The 20355-nt window shown below is 54.9% G+C and overlaps 1 protein-coding gene across 2 annotated transcripts in view; it reads right to left on the reverse strand.

Annotated features, from left to right (window-relative positions):
- Positions 1–20038, reverse strand: part of PSD4 (pleckstrin and Sec7 domain containing 4) — a 35646-nt gene extending 15608 nt beyond the window's left edge. The window contains exons 1-2 of one of the 2 annotated variants that reach the window (XM_081255053.1): positions 19760–20038; positions 112–1194 (exon numbers count right to left, since the gene is read on the reverse strand). In XM_081255053.1, the coding sequence (XP_081111179.1) occupies positions 112–1083 (972 nt within the window). In that variant the 5' untranslated portion in view covers positions 1084–1194; positions 19760–20038. Of the gene's footprint in view, positions 1–111; positions 1195–6546; positions 6657–19759 lie in introns of those variants that run through there. The other variant, XM_081255052.1, reaches the window with a different exon arrangement.
- Between the last annotated feature and the right edge of the window lie 317 nt (positions 20039–20355).

Consider the following 20355-nt stretch of genomic DNA (forward strand, 5'->3'; position numbering starts at 1 on the left):
AAAGGCCCCAGCACCTGGGAAGAGAGTTCTGGGCCTGGTGACCACAGAGGAAGGCCCTTCCCTCCGTGTCCCCATGCACAGCCTGGGGTTGGTTCCCAGGGCTCTGCTTACCTCGCTCTCCTCCTGGCCGGGAGGTGCTGTGGGAGCCCGCTCGGTGGTGCCCACCACAGCCCAGGAGGAGGAGTGCAGCGTGCAGGTGGGCACAGGAAATGGTGTGGTGTGCCCGCTGGAATCCATTGCGCTGTCCCCCGGATCCGGCTCCCTGCCCAGCTCCCACGGCACGCTGCCTCCTGGGGGTGAGCGCTCCAGGGTCTGCGGGCTCTGGGGCCCGGTCCTCACATCTGTGCAGGGATCTGAGAACCCCCAGGCAAAGCGCACTTCAGACTCACTGGGGGCCGAGGAAGGGCTCTCCAGGAAGAGCGGGTTGTCGAAGAATATGCTCTCCTCCTCGGGACCCCACTCCGGGGACGAGTCTGGTGCGCCCTCCCTCGGCCATGCCGGGTTCCGGTTCTCCCCTCCAGGCCCGCTGCGATCTTCCCCCGAGGCCCCGTGCACGTCCACGGGTGGGCCGGGGTGGAGGCCTGAGCCCCGGGGTCCCACCGGGCTGGCGGGGAAAGCAGGGAGGTCGGGAGACGCCATGGGGAGGGAGCATCTCAGCTCAGCTCTGATCCCTTCCGTCTTCTCTAGCTCCTCCTGCAGGTCCAGGACGCACATCTGGGCCTGCAGGATGCCCGCCCAGAACACCACCTGGGTGGACGTGCTCTGGCTCTGCCTTGGGCTCCCCAGAGGATGGCTGTCCCGGGGTGACCCGGGGGACGCTGCTTTCTGCCCTTCCCCCTCCTGGGAAGAGCCGCTCCCCGGGTGCGTGGGCTCTGGGCTGGAGCCCCTGGGATGAACATCTTGCCTCGTGGAATCAGGAGGCTCAGAGGCCCAGGTCTGCTCCCGGCAAGGTTCGAGAGGGTCAGGGTGGCCGCGTGTCTCCCTCAGGTGTGCTCCTGGGTGGAGCTGCATGTGGTCTCCCAAACAGATGTCGAGAAATTCCATGGGTTTGGGGTGTTCACAGAGTCCGTCGTCACCCATCATCCACAGAGCGCAAGCTGCACAGGAGTCCCCAGAAGCGTCTGCCTTCACAAGCCCATTGTGTAGATTAGAGGGAGCACCGGCCAGGGGGGTGACTGGGACCCCACATCTACCCTGGAAGTACCCAAAGCAAAGGCAGGTTAGCAATGGGCTCTCAGCCCCTGGAAGCACACGTCCAGTGAGTTACACGTGGTTTCGAGTGCCTGCCACATCCATAGCCCGGGCCAAGGGCCGCTGCCCTCTGCAGCCCTGCAGGGGTGAGGAGTGTACCATACACGCCATCTGACCCACAAGTGCAACTGCTCGCACCTGCCCCAAAGACACTCGTCTGTTGGCTGAGGGTGGCCCGAGTGGCTGAGCTGAAAGAGATGAAATGGGCAAGCCAGACTCTTCTCTGGGGAACCTAGATTGGAGAATGTCAAGGCTAAGATGGCTGGTAGCAGGAACAGAAGGTGGAAATGTCTCAAAATAGCGGGAAAGTAGCAGCAAACCAAAACAAGGATGGGGAAACCAATGTACGTGGAAGCCAAACAGACATGGACTAGAGGTGAGGGGAACGGGACAGACTCGAGGGCGAAGCAGGCAGCCAGGAAAGAAAGGCCACAGCTGCTCATTCCCACCTCCCAAGGCTCCTGTCTTTGGGGGCCTGCATCCTTCCCACAGCTCACTGGCCGGTTCTCAGGTACAGCCATGCAGCCTGGCTCAGGAGGGAGCTCGGCCTGGGCTGCTGCAGGAGGACGTTTCAGCCCGCGGGGCAGACCTGCTGCAGAGGGAGGAGACTGCTGCCTTCTGGGGAGCGGGAAGCTGGGGCTGCCCCACACCTGCTCAGAGCTTCCCGGTGCATCGGCCACACTGGCACCCTGAGCCGGGCCTAATCGGATGCAGCCAAGGATTCTCGTGGGGCATTTTCTAGAAGCATGCATCTCCATCCCCTGCATGTGGTCGCCAGGTTACGGGGCTTTCGGGGTGGCCCTGCTTCTTCAGAACAACTGGCTTCTTCTGATCCTGTGGACACTGTGAAACTCAGAACTCGACCTGTTTTCCCTCGGTACTGGCCCTCAGGAAGTGTAGGTTAAGTCCGCAGGTCCTATGCACGTGTTTCCTGTATTAAGTGCACCGCAGACCATGTCACAGCTTTTATTTTCCCTTTGCCTCACTTTCCTCACTCACATATCTCTATTTTGAGGACTGTGTGTACGTGTAAGCCGTTTTGAAATATTTGGGGGAACAAAAGCACACACACACGTGAACACACACACACACACCTGCTCATGACTTGTAACCATGCGTAACTTCCTGATGCTCACTCCCACCTACTTCATGGTCCACCACGAGACACTCAATCAACGGGAACACTCAGAGCTGGGAAACAAAGGCTGGGTGGGGTCCTTCTGTTTAAGGTCACCAAGAAAGCTCGGCCGGGCACTGTTCCTTCTTTCAGGAGGCGCCCGAGAGAAACGAGAAAGGACCCACACGAATTTCAGTTTCTAACTCCCCTTGAAAGCATCCTCCCAAAGGTCTCTCAAAGGGTAAGCTGGGACGAAGTGAGAGACTGGCACAGACATATATACACTACCAAACGTAAAATAGATAGCTAGTGGGAAGTAGCCGCATAGCCCAGGGAGATCAGCTCGGTGCTTTGTGACCACCAAGAGGGGTGGGATAGGGAGGGTGGGAGGGAGATGCAAAAGGGAAGAGATATGGGAACATATGTATATATATAGCTGATTCACTTTGTTATACAGCAGAAACTAACACACCATTGTAAAGCAATTCTACTCCAATAAAGATGTTAAAAAAAAAGTCTCTGAAAACCAAAATCCCTTTCTGGGCTTTTGCTTCTCCCTCTGTTCCAATCCTCATATTCCTCACTGTGAGCATAGCAAGAAACTGTAATTGCTGAATTGGGGCCTCAGGATTCTGAAGCTTTAGCCCCCAGGAAAGGCCCATCTACCACTGAGCTCTCAGCTGGCCTCCCCAGTAGACTGGGACTTCCCAAGAGGTGGGGCCGTTTCTGACTTTTAATCTTGTATTTGATGCTCTGAAGCCACTAGATTTGAACTCTGCTCGTCCTATGGGTCTCCAACTCCTTTAGCTCAGCCTCAGTCATCATTCGAGGCTCTTTCTCTCCATCCCAGGGGAGAGCCCTGCTATAGTCCTATCGCCAAGAGGGAGGGAGGGAGTGCACCCAGAACCCATTGTCTATACTCGGGCAAGCCCTCTGGGTCCAACCTCCCTCCCCAGGCCTGCCTGGAGAATGACCAAGTGTGAGTAAGGAGGTGAGACACCCCTCCGCCACCGCAGGCTTCTCAAGCAACCAGCCCTTAGGGTGCAGGAAACTCTGGGAAGGCAGCTCCATTTAGGAGATGGTAGGCAGAGGTGCCGGGAAGCACCTACTTTACAGGCACCCGAACACGAGGCATCTCCACCTCCCTTCCCAGACCCCTTGACCCTCCCTCCCTGCCAAGACCTGGTCTATGTGTGCCTAGCTGGCTCCCCTCTGGAAACACCCCACCCCGCCCTCCCTCCTCCACACATTCTATCCGATGTGTGCCCGCCTTAGGAGCATCGCAGCATTCCGCCCAAATGACATCAACCCCCCTCCTCTCATTAGTGAATCGCTTGACAGGAAAGTTCAAATGCCAATAATGGGAATGGGAAATGGTGGGCAGGGGCTGGTGGAAAGGGTGCCCTGCAATTTTTAACAAGATAGGAGTCCCACACGAGCCTAGGTCTCATGTGTCTAGCATTTTCTTGGTTTACCTTATTTTTTTCACCCTTGATGCTTAGTGATATGGCTTTTGAAATCCCTCAGGCATCCTAACCAGAACAAAGGAGGCAGAAAGTGTCTGCCACAGGCCTCTTAGGTAGGCTTTGTTATCTCTGAAACGAGTAGCCCTTCATTTTTCTAAGCATCATGATGGCTCAGGAAGAGAAAACTTTTAAGGAAAAGTTCTGGAAGACGTGCGATGGCTCTTTGGAATCCAAAAAAATGCTTTGAGTCCAGAAGCCAGTGAGAGGAAATATTAGGGAGGAAGCTGAGGATGGGGCGGGGGAGGAGAGAGCTAGTGCTCCACTAGGCAGCGCCCAGGGCTCCTGTCTTGAGCGGAGTAACCTCTGCAGGGGCTGAGCCTGCATTAGCTGGTGGGAGGTAAAGGACACAGAAATCCATGGCTGGGGGACCAGGGGGACATAAGTCCCTCCCACCACCACCCGACACACCCCCTGGGCTTCAAGGCAAGGTCTTTTTTTTTTTTGCGGTACGCAGGCCTCTCACTGCTGTGGCCTCTCCCGTTGCGGAGCACAGGCTCCAGACGCACAGGCCCAGTGGCCATGGCTCACGGGCCCAGCCGCTCCACGGCATGTGGGATCTTCCCAGACCAGGGCACGAACCCGTGTCCCCTGCATCAGCAGGTGGACTCTCAACCACTGCACCACCAGGGAAGCCCCAAGGCAAGGTCTTTTTGATCTTAGGGCAGGAAGGAGCCCAGATGGCACCTGGATCATCCTTTTGAGAGTGGGTTTGCTTTCCACCCCCCGCTTGGGCACACAGCCTGTGCCCTGAGGTGCTGAAGGCCATGGGAGGCCGGGGGAGAGCCTGCCTGAGTGCGAAAGATGACAGCGTGAATGTCCTGCATTTGGCCCCTTCTCGCCCTACACCTGCAGGCTCACAGACTAGACTCAAATCCTAGCAACAATGGACGAGCCATGTGACTCTGGTCTAAAACTTCACCTGCTTCCTTGCCTGTGAAAGAAGGAAATAAGATGGATAAAGCTACTTGAGAGGTTTGCTATACAATGGGAGGGGGTCTGAGTGCTAATGCTGGGCCCAGCCCTTAGGAGGTGCTCAGAAACACTATGTCTTGCTCAGATTAACTTGGCTTGCAGCCAAACAAACCACCCTCCCCGACAGCATGGACTCAGCCCAGTGGGCTCCCTCAGTCCCCCAGGAGTCGGCCCGGGATGTCCTATCTGGAGTGTGCATCTCTCTCTCTCCCTTTAAGCTTCCAACTCAGAAAACTGCTTCCTTTTGCCCTGGAAATGTTTCCTTCCTATGCAAAGAGCAAAGGCTCCTGGCCCATCCAGGGATTTAGAAGGTGACCTGTCCTGTCCCTCAGCAGCCCTGGGCGGAAGCCAGGTTAAGGGTGCTGTCCCTGAGGACAGCTCCCCGAGCGTCTCCGGTTTCAAGGTGCAGGACAGATGCCCCTGCCTGAACCTGGAGCCAGAGCACCCAAGGTACATGACTAGGGGCCACCCCACATCCTGCCCACACGGAAGGAGGCTTCATGCAAATGTGCAGAGAGAGACACACACACACACACACAGAGCTGGTGGTGAGAACCCTGAGGTGGGGTCAGCTGAGACTCAGGCAGAGACAGAGAATGGAGAGGGCAGAGAGGATCAGGGGGCAGAGGGGACGGGGGGAAGGGTGGGCGGAGAGGGCCAAAGTGTCTCCAGAGAAGCTACTGCCTGTGAAGGACAACAAAGCCTCAGGGCCAGGCTGGGCCTCCCTCACCCCTTCTTGGATCCCCCCCCCTCACACTACAAAGAGCCTACAGCCTGGATTCTAATCCCTAGGCTGGTTCCTTATCTGTAGAGGAGGGAGCCCTGTGATGCCCTAAAGCCCTGGAAGACAGGCCTCCTGGCTAAGGCCCCTCAGTCCTCTGGGGTACTTATTATCAGCTGATGACAGGTCACCCTTGCCAGCCTTTTAGCACAGGAGTGACTCCACCCACAGGATCTCAGGCCCTAGAATAAGGGGGCAGTGGCTGAGATGAACAATTACAACTAGAAGGCAGGCCTGACGGTGTCGCAAACAGGGAAGCCTTTGAGAGTGAGCTGGTCCCTGTTACCCAACAGGTCGACGGGCCTAAACCAGCACTGCCCAGGCAAACCCGCAAGCTGGGCCCCTCCCCTCCACCCGTCCTCCCTGCGGGGGCCTGAAGGCAACACAGGGCTGGGAGCCCCGAGTCTGAGCTCCTACGGTGACCGCACCCAAAGCTGCCCCCCCTCCAAAGCCCCAGCCCGAATGGCTTCCTTCTCTCCAGGGTCTAGGGGTCAAGGCTCACTTGAGGCCTCTGGCCACATAAGCCGCCGCTGGGTACCAGTCACAGCAGCCACCAGGGACCTGGGGAGGCTCATGGGAGCTGTAGGAGGGAGTGTCCTTGGCCACTTCATGACCGCAGACCCCCCAGGGGCTCCGGGAAGGCTGGGGTACGTGGGAGCCAGAGCAGGAATCACAGAAAGGGCCAGATTGGGAGGGGCCGGTTGACGGAGAGGAGGAAGGGAAGGATGGCGCTGCAGCCCGAGGCCGGGCGCAGCGCTGGTGCACACGCAGGCGCCTCCGGAGCCTTCTTCCTGCCCACCTGCCCCGGCGGCCACCACCAGGGCCCACCCGTGACTCTCCGCATCCCCGCCCCCCGGCGCCCTCCGAGCCCCCACCCGAAGCAGGCCCACCCTGCTCACCTCCAGGGGACCCGGGAAGGGACGCGTGGGCCCGGGGACCCGGGAGCGGTCCTGCTGCCCGGTCCGTCTGGCCTGTGAATGGGGAACGTGGCGGCTGCAGCTTCCGACTTCCGTTCCCCTTACCACACTCACCCCCCTTATGCCCCAAGGCCTCCGGGGCTCCCCAGCTGCACTGCACCTCACACTTCCTGCCCCGAGACAAGAGCACCCGCTCCCAGGACCGGCGCCTCTGGCCCCAGGGGGTCCCCCACCCTCCACGCAGCCCCTAATCAGGGGCCTGGGAGAAAGAAAGAGGAAGGCCCAGCGCCCCGGACTGTGAGCACGCCCCGTCCCTCCTCCCTGACGTTCTGTCACAGGTTCTCATCTCTGCCCAGCTCTCGGGTCCTGGCAGGGCACTCGGTAGGCCTCGGGAGGGCCCTGGGGCTGGTAACTTTTCTTTTTCCCTCAATCTGTGTGTGGCTACGTCTAGGCAGGTAATAATGGCACCTGGTATAACTGTCCCCCAGTGACAAAGGGCTCCCCACTAGCCCCTGAGTCCCCCCTCTCACTTATATTATGAAGTGTTACTATATCCAGAGGCAGGCTCAGAGAGGTTAAGCCACTGCCCACGGTGGCACAGCCAGGAAATCACAAAGCCGTGGTTAGAACTCAGAGCATCTGACCACATGGACCGACTGTCATCCGTCTCCCACAGCCGAATTCCAAACGTATGTCTGCAGGCCACAGGCCACAGGGGTCCAGGAGTCTGAGTCCGAGGCTGGGGGAGCCACGCTCGCCGGACCGTTCTCTCCTCCCTCTGCACAATCTATTCTCCAGTCTCAGTGACCACCAGCGTCCCTGCTGAGGGTCCAAAGCCCCCGGCCCCCTCCCTGAACTCTAGTCCTCGTAAACCCAACCGCCCGGAAGACTCCTCGACTTGCAAGGCCCATAATCCAAGGCCCTCAGACCCAGGCCGGCCTGGCCCACAGCACACAGGGCGTGGCTCCAGCTCGAGCCTTGCTCCAGCTGCACCCCCCAACGCACACACACGCACATGCACACGCACATGCACGCGCGCGCACACGGCGAGGAGTCCACAGGGACGTGCCTCCCAGGCCTTTCCCTGGGCACCCAGAAGGCTGAGATTCTCCGCTTCCTGGACCCGTGGAACTTCCACTCCTGTCCCTCTCCGGGGACACCACTGCTCTGTGCAGCCCTAGACCTGGGGGGAGGGGGAGAGGCAGCGAGGGGGTGGAGAGGGCCTGGACCTGGGGGCGGGTCGACCCCCCTCCGTGCACGTGCGGCACCAAGCCAGGGCAGGGGAGAGAGAGGGAAGGAGCTAAAGGCTTGGGGTGGTCTCTGCTGCCACAGTCAGCAGGGGCTGCGAATCCTAATTCAGAGCTGGACCTCCAGGTCATCATCAAAGTGAGAGGCAGGAAAAGAGGACACGCTGTATATAACAGTTCATCAGGTGCGATGCTATAACACTGACATATCTGAACGCAACTTGGGGCGGGGGGCCTCCACTGTTCCCTTTTGTGGGGCTCGCAAATGTTAGGAGCAGGCTTATCTCCAGGGCAGCACAACACAAACCGGGTTCGTTACCTTCCCCAAGCTGTTCCTCCTCCTGTGTGGAGGATTTTACAATACTTTGCCCAGCCAGGTAAACCAGAAACCTAAAGTCGCCTCGGCCCAAACGCAGACCCTCCCTCAGGCCTCCAGCCTCACGGGGTGTCCGGCACGTGGCCACGGCTCCGTCAGCGCCCGCCCCACGCCATCCCAATGCGAGAAGCTGCGGACCGTCAGGAATAAAGCACAGGACCCCTGTCCTCAGGAGCTTCCAATCAAGTGACAGACAGAAAATAAACAAGCGAGGAAGGAATCAGTGCGGGATTATAAACTGTGATAAATGCTGGCGGGGGGAATGGGATGGGGAGAGAGGAAAGTGAGCAGCGGGGAAGCTCACTGCCAAGGGAGACCGGGGGCACCATATCCCCGTAAAGGGGAGCCAGCATGTAAAGAGTGTAGGGTGGGCATTTTAGGCAGATGAAACTGCATGTCTCATTTCTCACCCGAGAGCGGAAAGGTCTCCGGGAGTGAAGGGAACAGAAAGCCAGCCAGCGTGGCCAGTGAGGCTGGCCTAGGGGAGGGTGGCCAGATCCCGTGGGGTCCCCAGGGCTAAGCAGGGGAGTGACAGGTGTATTTATTTTTAAGATCACCTGCTGCTGCACGGAGAACAGACAGTGGAGGGCTCAGTGAGAGGGGGGAGACCAGGCAGGGGCTCTGTGACAGTCCAGGGGAGGTGGGACAGTGGTTTGGAGAGCAGCAGAAATGGCAGAGAAGGTGAGACAGAGGATGTGGGATCTATATCGGGGATGCTTGGTAGAATCTGCCACGTAAGTGATGAGAGAGACGTCAAGGTCAGCTTCTAGATTTCTGGCTTGAGCAACTTGGATGGGTAGTAATGGTATTTGCTGAAACGGGAAAGATGTGGGGAGACAAGGCTTCAGGGAGCAAACCAAGAGTTTCATTCTTTAAATATTAGGTTTGAAATTAGGCTGATAGCAAATTTCTCAACTTAAGGGATAGAAGCCACAAGACAGTGGGATAAAATATTCAATGTGGTGATAGAAACATAACTGCCACCCCAGAATTTCATATATAATGAAAATATCTTTTAAGAACAAGGATGAGATAAAGACATTTTCTGATACACAAAACCTAAGAAAGTGCGATCTCAAACTAAAGAAAGTTCTACAGGATACACTTTAGGAGGAAAGAAAATTCTCCCAGATTGAGGGTCTGAGATGTAAGAAGAAATTATGAGCAAAGGGTGGTAAAGATGCAGTAAACATTAAAACTGTATAAAGCAGTAACAGTAATATATTGGAAGGTTAAAATAGAAAGGTATAATTTCAAAAATAAATAAATACTAGGTTTGAGATATCTGTGAGATACTCAAGCAGGAGTAGCTGGTACCTGGAGTTGACAGGAGGGGCTGGGCTGAAGAAAGGAGCTCCTATGTGACCAGCAGGAAGGTGGTCCACACTGGGGGCTGGTGGAGCCTCCCCAGGAAAAGCCCGCAGAGGAGAACAGCAGGGGCTGTCAAGGAGGTAAGAGAAACAGCGTGAGGGTGTGTCTTCACCAAAGAAAGACAAGAGAGGAGAAAGATAACTTCAGAAGGAGGAAGTGGTCGGCTGTGTCGAACGCTACGGGAAAGTAGAGTGAGATAAAGAGCAAAGTGACCATCGCACGAGGCCACACGGAGGTTACAGACAAGCTGGGGGTGGGGGCTGGAGGCACGATGGGGGCAGAAGCCAGGCGACTGTGAAGTGAGGACTGATGAGGAGCCGAGGACAAGGGTCTTCCCCCTCCACTCCCAGCCCTGAACCCATCCCAGGGACCCTCGGCAGGCTGGGCTCCCCGGGGCTGACATGCTGCGGGTCAGGCCGGGCACCAGCAATCGGCTTCCTCCGTGTATTTATGAGTCTCCTTCCTTCCCCTGACTGTAAACTTCTCAAGGGCAAGGACTGGTCCACTCGCCTCTATCGCTACCCAGGCTGTGCAGCAGAGGGCCTGGCTCATAACTGCTCCAAAACCTTCTGATGAATGCATGAGTCAAAGCTGCTCATCTTCTGACCCTCAATCACATCAAGCAGCACCGTGGGAAACGGAGTCTGCCTCTCCCCTCTCCTCCCAGGCAGCGGGTCTAATATGTGTCTGGTGTGTGCATCTGGGGGGAGTTGGGGTGTGGCGGGGGGGCGGGTTCCTGCTTACAGCAAACTCCTCGAAGAGACTCCCAGACTCCTGCAGCCACCAGCTCTGTGCCGTCTCCTACAGCACCTTCACCTCCTTCCCAAGATGCAAGGAGCAAAACTGGATGGCCAGGGGGAGGGGCGGTCCACAGGCAAGGGGGGCCTCCAGCTCACAGGGCATGTGGTTCAGTGTGGGCAGGCGCAGGGCAACTAGCTCCTGTGCCCAGAGCCCCTGCTGGCGGTGAGCTTTGATCTTTGGTGCCCCCTCCCACTTCTGGGGGTCCCCGCCCACTGTCCCCCTCCCCAGGGCCCAGCACACTCGCAGCCTCCGGACCCAACCACAGCCCAGGAGCAGGCAGCCTTGCCAGGCAGCCCCTTCCTGCCTCCCTTGAGGTGAGTGACTTCCTGTTTGCCCGCAGCGGAAGCTGCTCAGCACAGGTGGGGAGGTGGCATCTCACACACTGAGCGCGGATGGCGGAGTGCAGCCCACCTTCCAGGAGAGGAGCCCTGGGGCTTTCAGCACACAGCCTGCCCTCCTGAGAGGCAGAGGGGTGAGAGGCGGGAGGCAGCAGAGGCAGGGAACGGGCACCTGACTTCTCACTACCTTGCACAGAGGGCCCCTACGGGCTGACACTCACAAGGCCCTTTACAAGCAGCATCTCCAAACCCTAGAGTCCGGGGTGGGGTTGGGGTGTTACGATCCCCACGCCGCAGCACAGATGAGGAGACCGAGGGTCGGAGCAGCCTCTCGGGCTGGACTTGAACCCAGGACTGCCACACCAAATGCACTGTCTGCTATACCCTGTTGCCATTTACACGCTGCTGAATCGAAGGAGCGGGATTGCTTTCCAAGAGAGCAGGGCTCCTCACGGCCCAGCCTGAGCTCATTTCTACAACGCAGAGCTTATGAAAACTCCAACAGTGATGGAACTCACTACCATCGTTCCGGGGGTACCGGCTACCAGGCCGGGGGAGAGCCGGGGCCAGAAGCACCTCGACGGGCCCCCATGTCCCTGAATTAGTCACTGTAGAGGTTCTGTCCTTTAGGGAGGCCTGGGAGTAAGGCAGCCACCTGCTCCTTTCTCTAGAAAATGCCTTTTTCCCTCTTAGCTCTCAGGCCTCCACAAGCCTGAGCCCTCAGGAAGGACAGACAGGAGGACACCTACCTTCCTAAATATTCCTCTGCCAGAGTAGATGGTCACAGTCCCACTGGCCAGCAGCTGGGAGGGAGGGCCAGGGTGAGGGCTTCTAGGGACGGAGCCCATGGCAGGGGCCACTGGTGCCCCTCCCTAACACCTGTGGCCTTAGACTGGGAGGGAGAGGTCTCCCAGAGACAGGGATCATGGGCCAGCGGTAGCACCATCACCAACCGCCCTACACACAAGGGCACCAAGGCTGCCCTTGTTTTCCTGGGCAAGGGCCACAAGTGATTATTACGAAAGTGAGTGACAAGCTTCTATCTCTCAGACTTGGCTGCCCAATCCCGCGGTGGGTATGGCAACCTTGGGAGGCGTCCCTACCCAGCCTGTGGACAGGTGCCCAGGCCACCACCCCCTGGCCTTCTTATTCCTTGGCACCAAAGTCCGGCCCCAGCTGCTCTCTCCCAAAGCCACCCTGTACTTTCAGATTGGCATTTTCCCTGCAGCCGCTTGTCACAGGTCTGTCCTTCTTAGGTAAGCAGCGAGTAGGGCTCTACAGTTATTCACATCTGTCCTTGAGCCCCCTGGGCACCCAGAAGATGCTTACAAACATCTGTTGAAATACATGTGCACTAAGATATTTATAAAAGCAAAAATGCTCACAATCTCAGCATCCACCAGGAACCAGATAAATAAATTATGATATAACCATAGAACCATAGAGCGAACCTCAGCAACCTTTAACTATCTTGTTTTTGAAGAGTGTTTCATGAAGTGGAAAGATTCTCATGGCATATTATTAAGTAAGAAACTTGATTATATGTTCAGTATGGTCTCTTTTTTTTAAAAATGTGTGTATTGGGCTTCCCTCGTGGCACAGTGGTCGAGAGTCCGCCTGCTGATGCAGGGGACACGGGTTCATGCCCCGGTCCGGGAAGATCCCACATGCCACGGAGCAGCTGGGCCCGTGAGCCATGGCCGCTGAGCCTGCGCGTCCGGAGCCTGTGCTCCGCAACAGGAGAGGCCACAGCAGTGAGAGGTCCGTGTACCGCAAAACAAACAAACAAACAAAAAATGTGTGTATTTAGGCAATGAAATACCAAAACGCTGGTTGATAGCAGCTATCTGGGTGTGGTAACAGTAGACATGATGTTAAGTTCTTTATGTGTTTTTGGTGTGTACCTGCTGTTTAAAAATAAATACGTATGTACAAAAAACAAATAAATAAATAGATATGTATGATGTTTGTCATCAGCAAAAATAAATTAAATCTGTTGAATTAAATAATGATTGAATTTCCCTGCTCACTTTAAAGACTGGGAGGTTCTTTGCCAACCCCCCTACCCACCAGGTTGCCAGTGGACGACCAGAGTGAGACGGTGGTGGGCCTAAGAGGGTCTGCATGGGTATTTGTTGTTTCTGACCCCTCACTGCTACCACCGCTCAACTGGCTGCAGGGTGACCTCTCTGATCTTGGTGTAGGGACCTACTCGGAGCCCCAGAACTGGGATGAAGTTTGAGATGAAGACATTTGAGATTTGACAGTTACAGTAAGAAGCCTTCTCAGAGCTTTCCTTATCTGACTAAAAGCAGCAAATTCTGAGAAATAAGGCAGCCATAAATTCCTTCTGCAGGGCAGATCTACTCCCAGAAGGGAGAACTCAATAAAATCTACCCCGAGCCCCTTCTCTAGGAGAGATCTACGGCCCACAAGGAGACCGCAAAAACACGCACACCTGTAGAGACCAACATTATCACTACTTTGTCATTTCTCATTTGTTCTAAAAACCCATTTGTCTCTGGAAAAGAAAACTATTTGTTCTTCCCAGAGAAGCCTCTTTCTCCGTGCTCCCTTTCCCCTACGAATTTAGGTATATAAGCCTTTAATCCTTTAACAAGCCAGCTACTTCTCTGACTGGCTCCCACATGCAGGCCAATAAACCTTTTTCTACTGTTAAGCTTTTGCCAGTTTAATTCGCAGGTCCCAGTGACAAAATCTTAGAGGGTAGAGGAAAAGGTTTTTTTCCCTCTCTCCCACATAGCGAAGATCATCTCCTCCATGAATCCACTAATCTAGAGCTGTGTTTGCCTAAGTAGGCATATGGTACACATAATAAACATTTTTAATAGTTGAGCATGTATTTGAATATGCATTTAAAAAAAACACGATTTCACAGATATCGTGGCTAAGGATCACGCTAAAGTAAATAATGCCTACTTCATGTTGTTTTTTTCAAATTGTGTGTATTCAAGGAAAAATATGAAATAAAATAGTATAGGTGGAAAACTCGGGCTTCCCTGGTGGCGCAGTGGTTGAGAGTCCGCCTGCCGATGCAGGGGACACGGGTTCGTGCCCCGGTCTGGGAAGATCCCACATGCTGCGGAGCAGCTGGGCCCGTGAGCCATGGCCGCTGAGCCTGCGCGTCCGGAGCCTGTGCTCCGCAACGGGAGAGGCCACAACGGTGAGAGGCCCGCATATAGCCAAAAACTAAAAAATAAAAAAAAAAATAAAAAAGAAAACTCTTCTGTCAAAAGTCATGACAAGCTATGTAAATGAGTGGGCTGAATCCAACCTTTCAAACAGTTACTCTTTTGGAGGAAGACGGGGCGGGGGTCGAGGGTCTTCCTTATAATGCTAATTAGCCTTCATCAGCCATTGACTGATGAACAGGAAATTCAGGTGCACAACCAGCGGAAAAGCAAGGCTCTGGTGTTACATAAAAAAGACAACAGGTGGGCTCAGGTGGGCTCCCCTGGTTGCGCAGTGGTTAAGAATCTGCCTGCCAAGGCAGGGGACACGGGTTCGAGCCCTGGTCCGGGAAGATCCCACATGCCGCGGAGCAATGAAGCCCGTGCGCCACAGCTACTGAAGCCCGCACGCCTAGAGCCCGTGCTCCGCAACAAGAGAAGCCACCGCGATGAGAAGCCCACACACCGCAACAAAGAGTAGCCCCCGCTCGCCGGAACTAGAGAAAGCCCGCATGCGGCAACAAAGACCCAACACAGCCAAAAATAAAATAAATAAAAAATTTTAAAAAAACTTTATTTAAAAAAAAGAGAGAACAGGTATATGCTGACATTGCGAAGGAGGGAGACAAGACTCAGAGGGGGTTTTGTCTGGAGCCCCCCCACCCCCGAAAGGTCGGTGTTACCCTGGGGGAGCTCACACATAAGCCTGCCCAGAGCAACAAAGCCCTAGGCTGCCCAGTGCCCTCTCTGTGCCAGCTGGAACAGATCATGTCTGTCAACAGTTGCCCACAGGGACAGAGCGGGCAGTCTGGCTTGGCAGCTTCCAGCAGGAACAGCCCTGGGGCCCCGAGCTCCTCTCCGGGGAGAGAGCCCGCACACCTGTGCTTCCGGAGGCCTTTTCTCTCCTGTCTGCCTCAGCCCTTCCACTCATCCTCCAAGGGCACACTGAGAGATGCCAGGAAGGCAGGGACCCCTCGTCGGCCATCCTTGTTTACAAGGACCCCCGCCCCACCCCTGCCCAGGTTCCCAGGCAGACAGGATGCTTTCCAGAGATTGCGGAGCCAGCAAAGGGCAGAGTTCGAAAGTGCATCCGTGCCTCCTTGCTGGTCCAGCCTGTCCATCCACTTCTCAAGCCTGTTCATCCACAACCCGGGGCTTTGTTCCAGTGCGGCCTCTTTTGCCCTTAATGCTCTCCCACGGTGACCTCACCCACTCCCACACATTCATCTCCTACCCACTCGCTGAAGGTTCATGAACCGTAACCCCAGCCCAGAGTCCTAAATGCCAACGGAAATCCTTTATCCAGGTGAGCAGCACTTCAGAATCACCAGGTGCCCGATCGCCTGTCCACGCGCCCGTGAGCGTGCCTCCCCCCACCCCCCGCCCCGTGCCCAGCCCTGCACTCCAGGTCCTGTCTGCAGCATCGCATGTGCCCCGTTTCCCAAGTTAGCAGGCACCCCTCATGCCTCCAGCGTCCAGTCCTGCTGGTTCTCCCTCCCCGGCAGCCCCACTGCTCCCCACCCATCCGGAGAACCCCAGGGACCTCCTGCCTCTCAGGTTCACGTCCACAGTCCATCCCAATTCTCCTCCAGGAGATCACTCCTGCCCTTGAAAATCCTTCCTGGCTGACCCCCACCCACTACCTCTCCTCATTGTCTTTAGGAAGAACCCAGCACGGGCATCTGAGACCCCCAGCCTCTCCTAGGACCACACACTCCCACCCTGAACCACACACACCCCCCCCCGTCTATGGGGCTCCTCTGAATAGTTCCTGGAAATTTCACACGTTGGCGTGTCCTCATGCTGGGCTCCTGGTCAGCTCTGTTCCCTTCCCCATCCCCCTTTCCACCTATCCAAACCTCTTCAGCCTCCAGAGCTCACTCCCATCATGCCATTTCTCCAAACAAGCTTTCTAGACCAAGCCAGTAAGAATCAACCGTTACGATAAGTCCATAATTCCAACCTCGGAAAGCAGTGCAGCAATCAGAAGCAACAAACCAAGTGTCCAGGGAGCAGCCAGATAAATCTTCTTAAAAAATAGCACCGGGTTTAGAAGTAAGATCATGATTTGTAGCACAATACAACGTATGTAAGTTTAAAATACATGCATATAGAAATCAACATCATATATTTCTCTAAAATAGTCCAGATCCCAGGATAAACATATCATACATATATCAGAGTAGCTGCTGTGCACAAAGGTAGGGAAGATGGGGAAGGGTAGTCAGTGGGACTAGAGTTGAGGGGTGAAGAGAAAATCATCATAAGACTCCTTATAATTCAATAATAACAACAAGACAAAAATCCAAGTTAAATCATAAGCCAAGGACATGAACAGTCCACAGACAGAGAAAGACAAAGGGCTTAAAACATACAGGAGACTCACAACGCCGCTCACTATAAATACCTATTAAAACGACAACGGCATGCCATTTTTTTGGTCTGCCAAATTGGCAAGAACAGTTTATAACACCAGGCTGGCATCAACTGAAATCTAAAACACACAGAGCCTTTCAATCGGTAATTACACATTTATGGATTTCTCCTGCTGAAACAGTCACAGAAGTGAGCAAAGATGTACAAGTATCCTTAATGCATAGTTGTCTATCACAACAAACAAACAGATGAAAATGGGGAAAACAATTTAGAAGACCATAAAGGAATGGCTAGATAAGTATGTTAAATCCATTCAGTGAGATATTACACATTTATTTTAAAAGGATGAAGCACATCTATACGTCCTGAATCTGAATAAGTATATTAAGTTAAAAAGAAGGGGGGCGCGGTACAAGGTACAGACCTGAGTATTCTTTTTTATTTATTTATTTATTTTTTGGCCGCCTGCACGGCATGCAGAGCTTCCCCGACCAGGGATCGAACCCCTGTCCCCTGCCGTGGAAGTGCGGAGTCTTAACCACTGGACCATCAGGGAAGTCCCAGACCTGAGTATTCGTATTCTTATTAGTTGTGTAAAAAAAAAAGAGAGAAAAGAAAAAGTATAATACGTATATGCTCATTTACAAATAGAACACAGGTCTGCAAGTATTCTCAATTGCCTCTAAAGAAGATTGGGAATCAGGGGACAGGAGAAGGAAGGAGATTTCTCATTGTGTTCCTTAAGGGCTGTTTGAACGAACACTTGTAAAAAGATTTTTAACACAGGCAAGTAGTACTTTTCAAAATATTTTTAAAAGAACTTTTGACCCATGCAAATATTATCTTAAAAAGCAGAAAAGAAGTGGAATGCACCCATAAGTCCTGCTGTCTTCTCTCTAACCAGCCCCTGCTGTGAGGCACCCTGGAGACCCTTTCTACTGCAGACAAACATCCCTTCAGCCAAAACCTCTCTCTCTCTCTTTCAGAGCACTTGGCTCTAAAACTGCACCACTTGATTATAAATCCCGATTCTTCACTTACTAGCTGTGTAAAAGTGGGCAACTTTCTTATTCTCGCTGGGCCTCAGTTTTCTCATCTGTGAAATGGGGTGGTCCATACATCACAGACGTGCTGTGAGAATTTGTGTTTGCACATGAAGTGCTCAAGAGAGCCTGGCATATAGTACATGCCCGATATCCTCTCCTGTTTTCCTTTTAAATCTACTAATGAGATCATTCTTTTGAAAAACAGAAGATTATTGGAATTTTCCTAGAAGGCAACAGTTTTTCTCCCCATATCAAGTCTTTACTGATTTGGAAAACTTGGTGTGTACCTCCCACTTTAGCCCATGTTGTTGGATGGATGCTGGGTATAAGGAAAGCAAGTGATACCTCTCCTGCCAAGAGACACGCTCTCCATCTCTGGTGATCGCCTGTTCCCCTGCTAGTGTAAACCTCCAGGCCTGACCCTGAGTTTTCTCAGGAGCACGTAAGTCTTCCTGCTGCAGCAGTTGAGAGCATCACCTGCTTTCCTGGATGCCTCCGATCAGCAGGCTGAGCCCCGCCCCTGCCTCCTCAAATGAGAGCCTCAGAGGTGCCTGCTCACCTCTCAGAGCCACCACGGCCTCCTTCCTGTTCAGCAATGCCCAGCCCGCTCCAGCCTCCTTCACGTCTCAGGGCCTTTGCACTTGCCGTGCCCTCTGCCTGGAATGTTCTTCCCCCAGCTAGTCACATGCCTGTGTCTTGTCTACATCCGGCTCCTCAGCACAGCCTGTCCTGACCACCCTATTGAACCCAGGAGGTCCCCTCACCTTCTAACCCCTTAAGCTGCTTTGCTTTTGTTCACAGCATTTATCTGACATGACATTAAAATTGCTGCTTTTGTTACTGTCCATTTCTCTCCACCAGAAAATAAGCTCTAGAGAGGAAAGACTTTCTTGTTCAGTGATGTATCCTTAACACCCAGAATACTGCCTAACATATGGGCCCTCGGTATTTGTTGAATGAATGAACAAATAATCGAGTCAACAGGGTATGTCTTCTGGGGAAGCTTAAATCTCCACCTCAGATTTAAGCCTCCCAAAAAGAAGGACACTCTCAGGACTCCACAGGGGGGCTACTCACCTCTCATCTTTTATACACGGATCCCTTGTAGGCAGCTCATAAGTCCCTGCTCATGGTCACAGAGGACATCCTATCCTGTGCCCCCAGAATTTGAGGGCCTGAAGATGGTACCATTTTCCTACCTCATTTAGAAAGCCTGCTTGCTACCTTTTCTAGGTCAGGGCCGAGTTCTCTGATTTGTTTCACGGTCATGCCCATCATCATCCTGTTTTGTTTTGTTTTACAGCACTTAATCACTCTTCATCTGCTTACTTATTTTCTCTCTCCCGCAATTCATGTAAACGAGAGCAGCTGTATTCCCACCACCTTCACGTCTGATTAGTGGTTGGCAGTCAGTAAATATACGGTGAATGAATGGATGGATGGATGGATGGATGGATGGATGGATGGATGAATGAATGAATGACCCTTCTTCAGAGCCCTCACATAAAGGAAGAAAGAAATGAATCACTCGGCACTTATCTGCTGTCTGAACCTGACCTTGACGTTTCTTATGTAGAGGGGCTCAGAGACATCCAATTAGCTGCTAATTACATCCAATCAGCCCTGGGGCAGGGGAAGGACTGGGTTAATGAGGTCCGGGGCAGGTGGAGCCCCCAGCCGCCCTGGCCTTCACGTTGATGCTGCCCACCTGACCTAGACATGCAGGCCATGGACCCAAGGGCCTGGGTCAGCACACTTAGCAAACACCTGCAAGGAACTCACAGCCCTGGCTCCACTGTTTTACTGAAAGAAGCTGAACTCAATCCTAGAGCCAGAAAGAACCCTAGAGGGGAAAGTGAGTTTGTCTGCTGAGCAGACACTGTTTACCTTCTTAGGAACCTCTGGTGTTTTCTGACCAGACACACCCAGAAGGGCCAAGGAGAGGGGCCAGCATCCAAGCGAGTGGGCAAGAGCTGGGCTCTCCTCCATCCCAGTGCGCTCCTGGCGGGGGCAGCCTGCCAGACTGGCCAGGCTCCCAGCAAGCAGGGAGCAGGGAGGAGGGCCCCGCCGGGTCACCGGCCTAGGGGCCACTGAGGCCAACGGGAGATAAGGAGTTAGGCCCTCGGTGTCGCCCAGGTCTGATGCTGGATGGTTTTAAGGGCTCCTCCTGCAACCAGGTGCACCCCGCCCGGCTGGAGGAGCCTATGGAGCCACCGCACCCCAGGCCGGGCAGTTTGACTCTCCCAGGGAGCGTCCCTCTGCTGTCGGGGGCGGGCCCGCCCCCTGATGAGGTTGAACGCTGAGGACCCCACCAGCCCCACTCGCTCTCGCCCCTCGGAGCCTCTTCCCGCTCTCCCCGGCTGCGCAGATGCTCCCTCGCTCGGCGGCGCCCCCAGTGCGCGGCACACTCTCCGCAGCGAGGCCGGCGCGGGGCCCCACCTGCCCTTACCAGTGTCCCGCTGGGCTCCTGCTCCGGCCGCCCGCCCGGCCGCCCGGGCGCCCCATGGCCCGGAGCCCAGGCGCGGGCCGGGGACGGCGGGGAACGCGGGGCGGCGGCTGCGCGGGGGACCAGGCCGGTCCAGCTCCGGCGCGCGGCTCGCGCGAGGCACTGGGTTTCCGGCGGGGAGACGGAGGGCGGTGGCCGGGCCCGCGGCGCGGGGCGGGGCGGGCGAAGCCGTCCGACTGGTCTGACGGCGGCGGGCGGGCGCCTCCTGCGCGACCTGCGCTGTCCCCGTTGGGCCGCCGGCGCCCCGAGCCCTCTCTCCGGTGTCTTCCTCCAGCTCGGAAACCAGCCGGAAGCCCAGGCCAGCCCCAGACGGGTGCCCGCCCCGAGCCGGGTCAAAATCCGTGTCCCTCCAAACCCATCCTGTGCCAGCTCTTTCGTGGGCGCAAGAAAAACTTGCATTATTTGAGCTCAGAATTTCAGCTGTCTGTAACTGTTGACTTACAGACAACTGGTGAACTTTCGCTAGCCGGTTTGGGGATCGGTGGCTTGGAGGCAAATAGTTGTGTCTTGAAACTTCAATTTGTTTTAGCAAACATGTC

The sequence above is a fragment of the Mesoplodon bidens genome, assembly GCF_964165515.1.
Source record: "Mesoplodon bidens genome assembly, chromosome: 14".
Taxonomy (NCBI): domain Eukaryota; kingdom Metazoa; phylum Chordata; class Mammalia; order Artiodactyla; family Ziphiidae; genus Mesoplodon; species Mesoplodon bidens.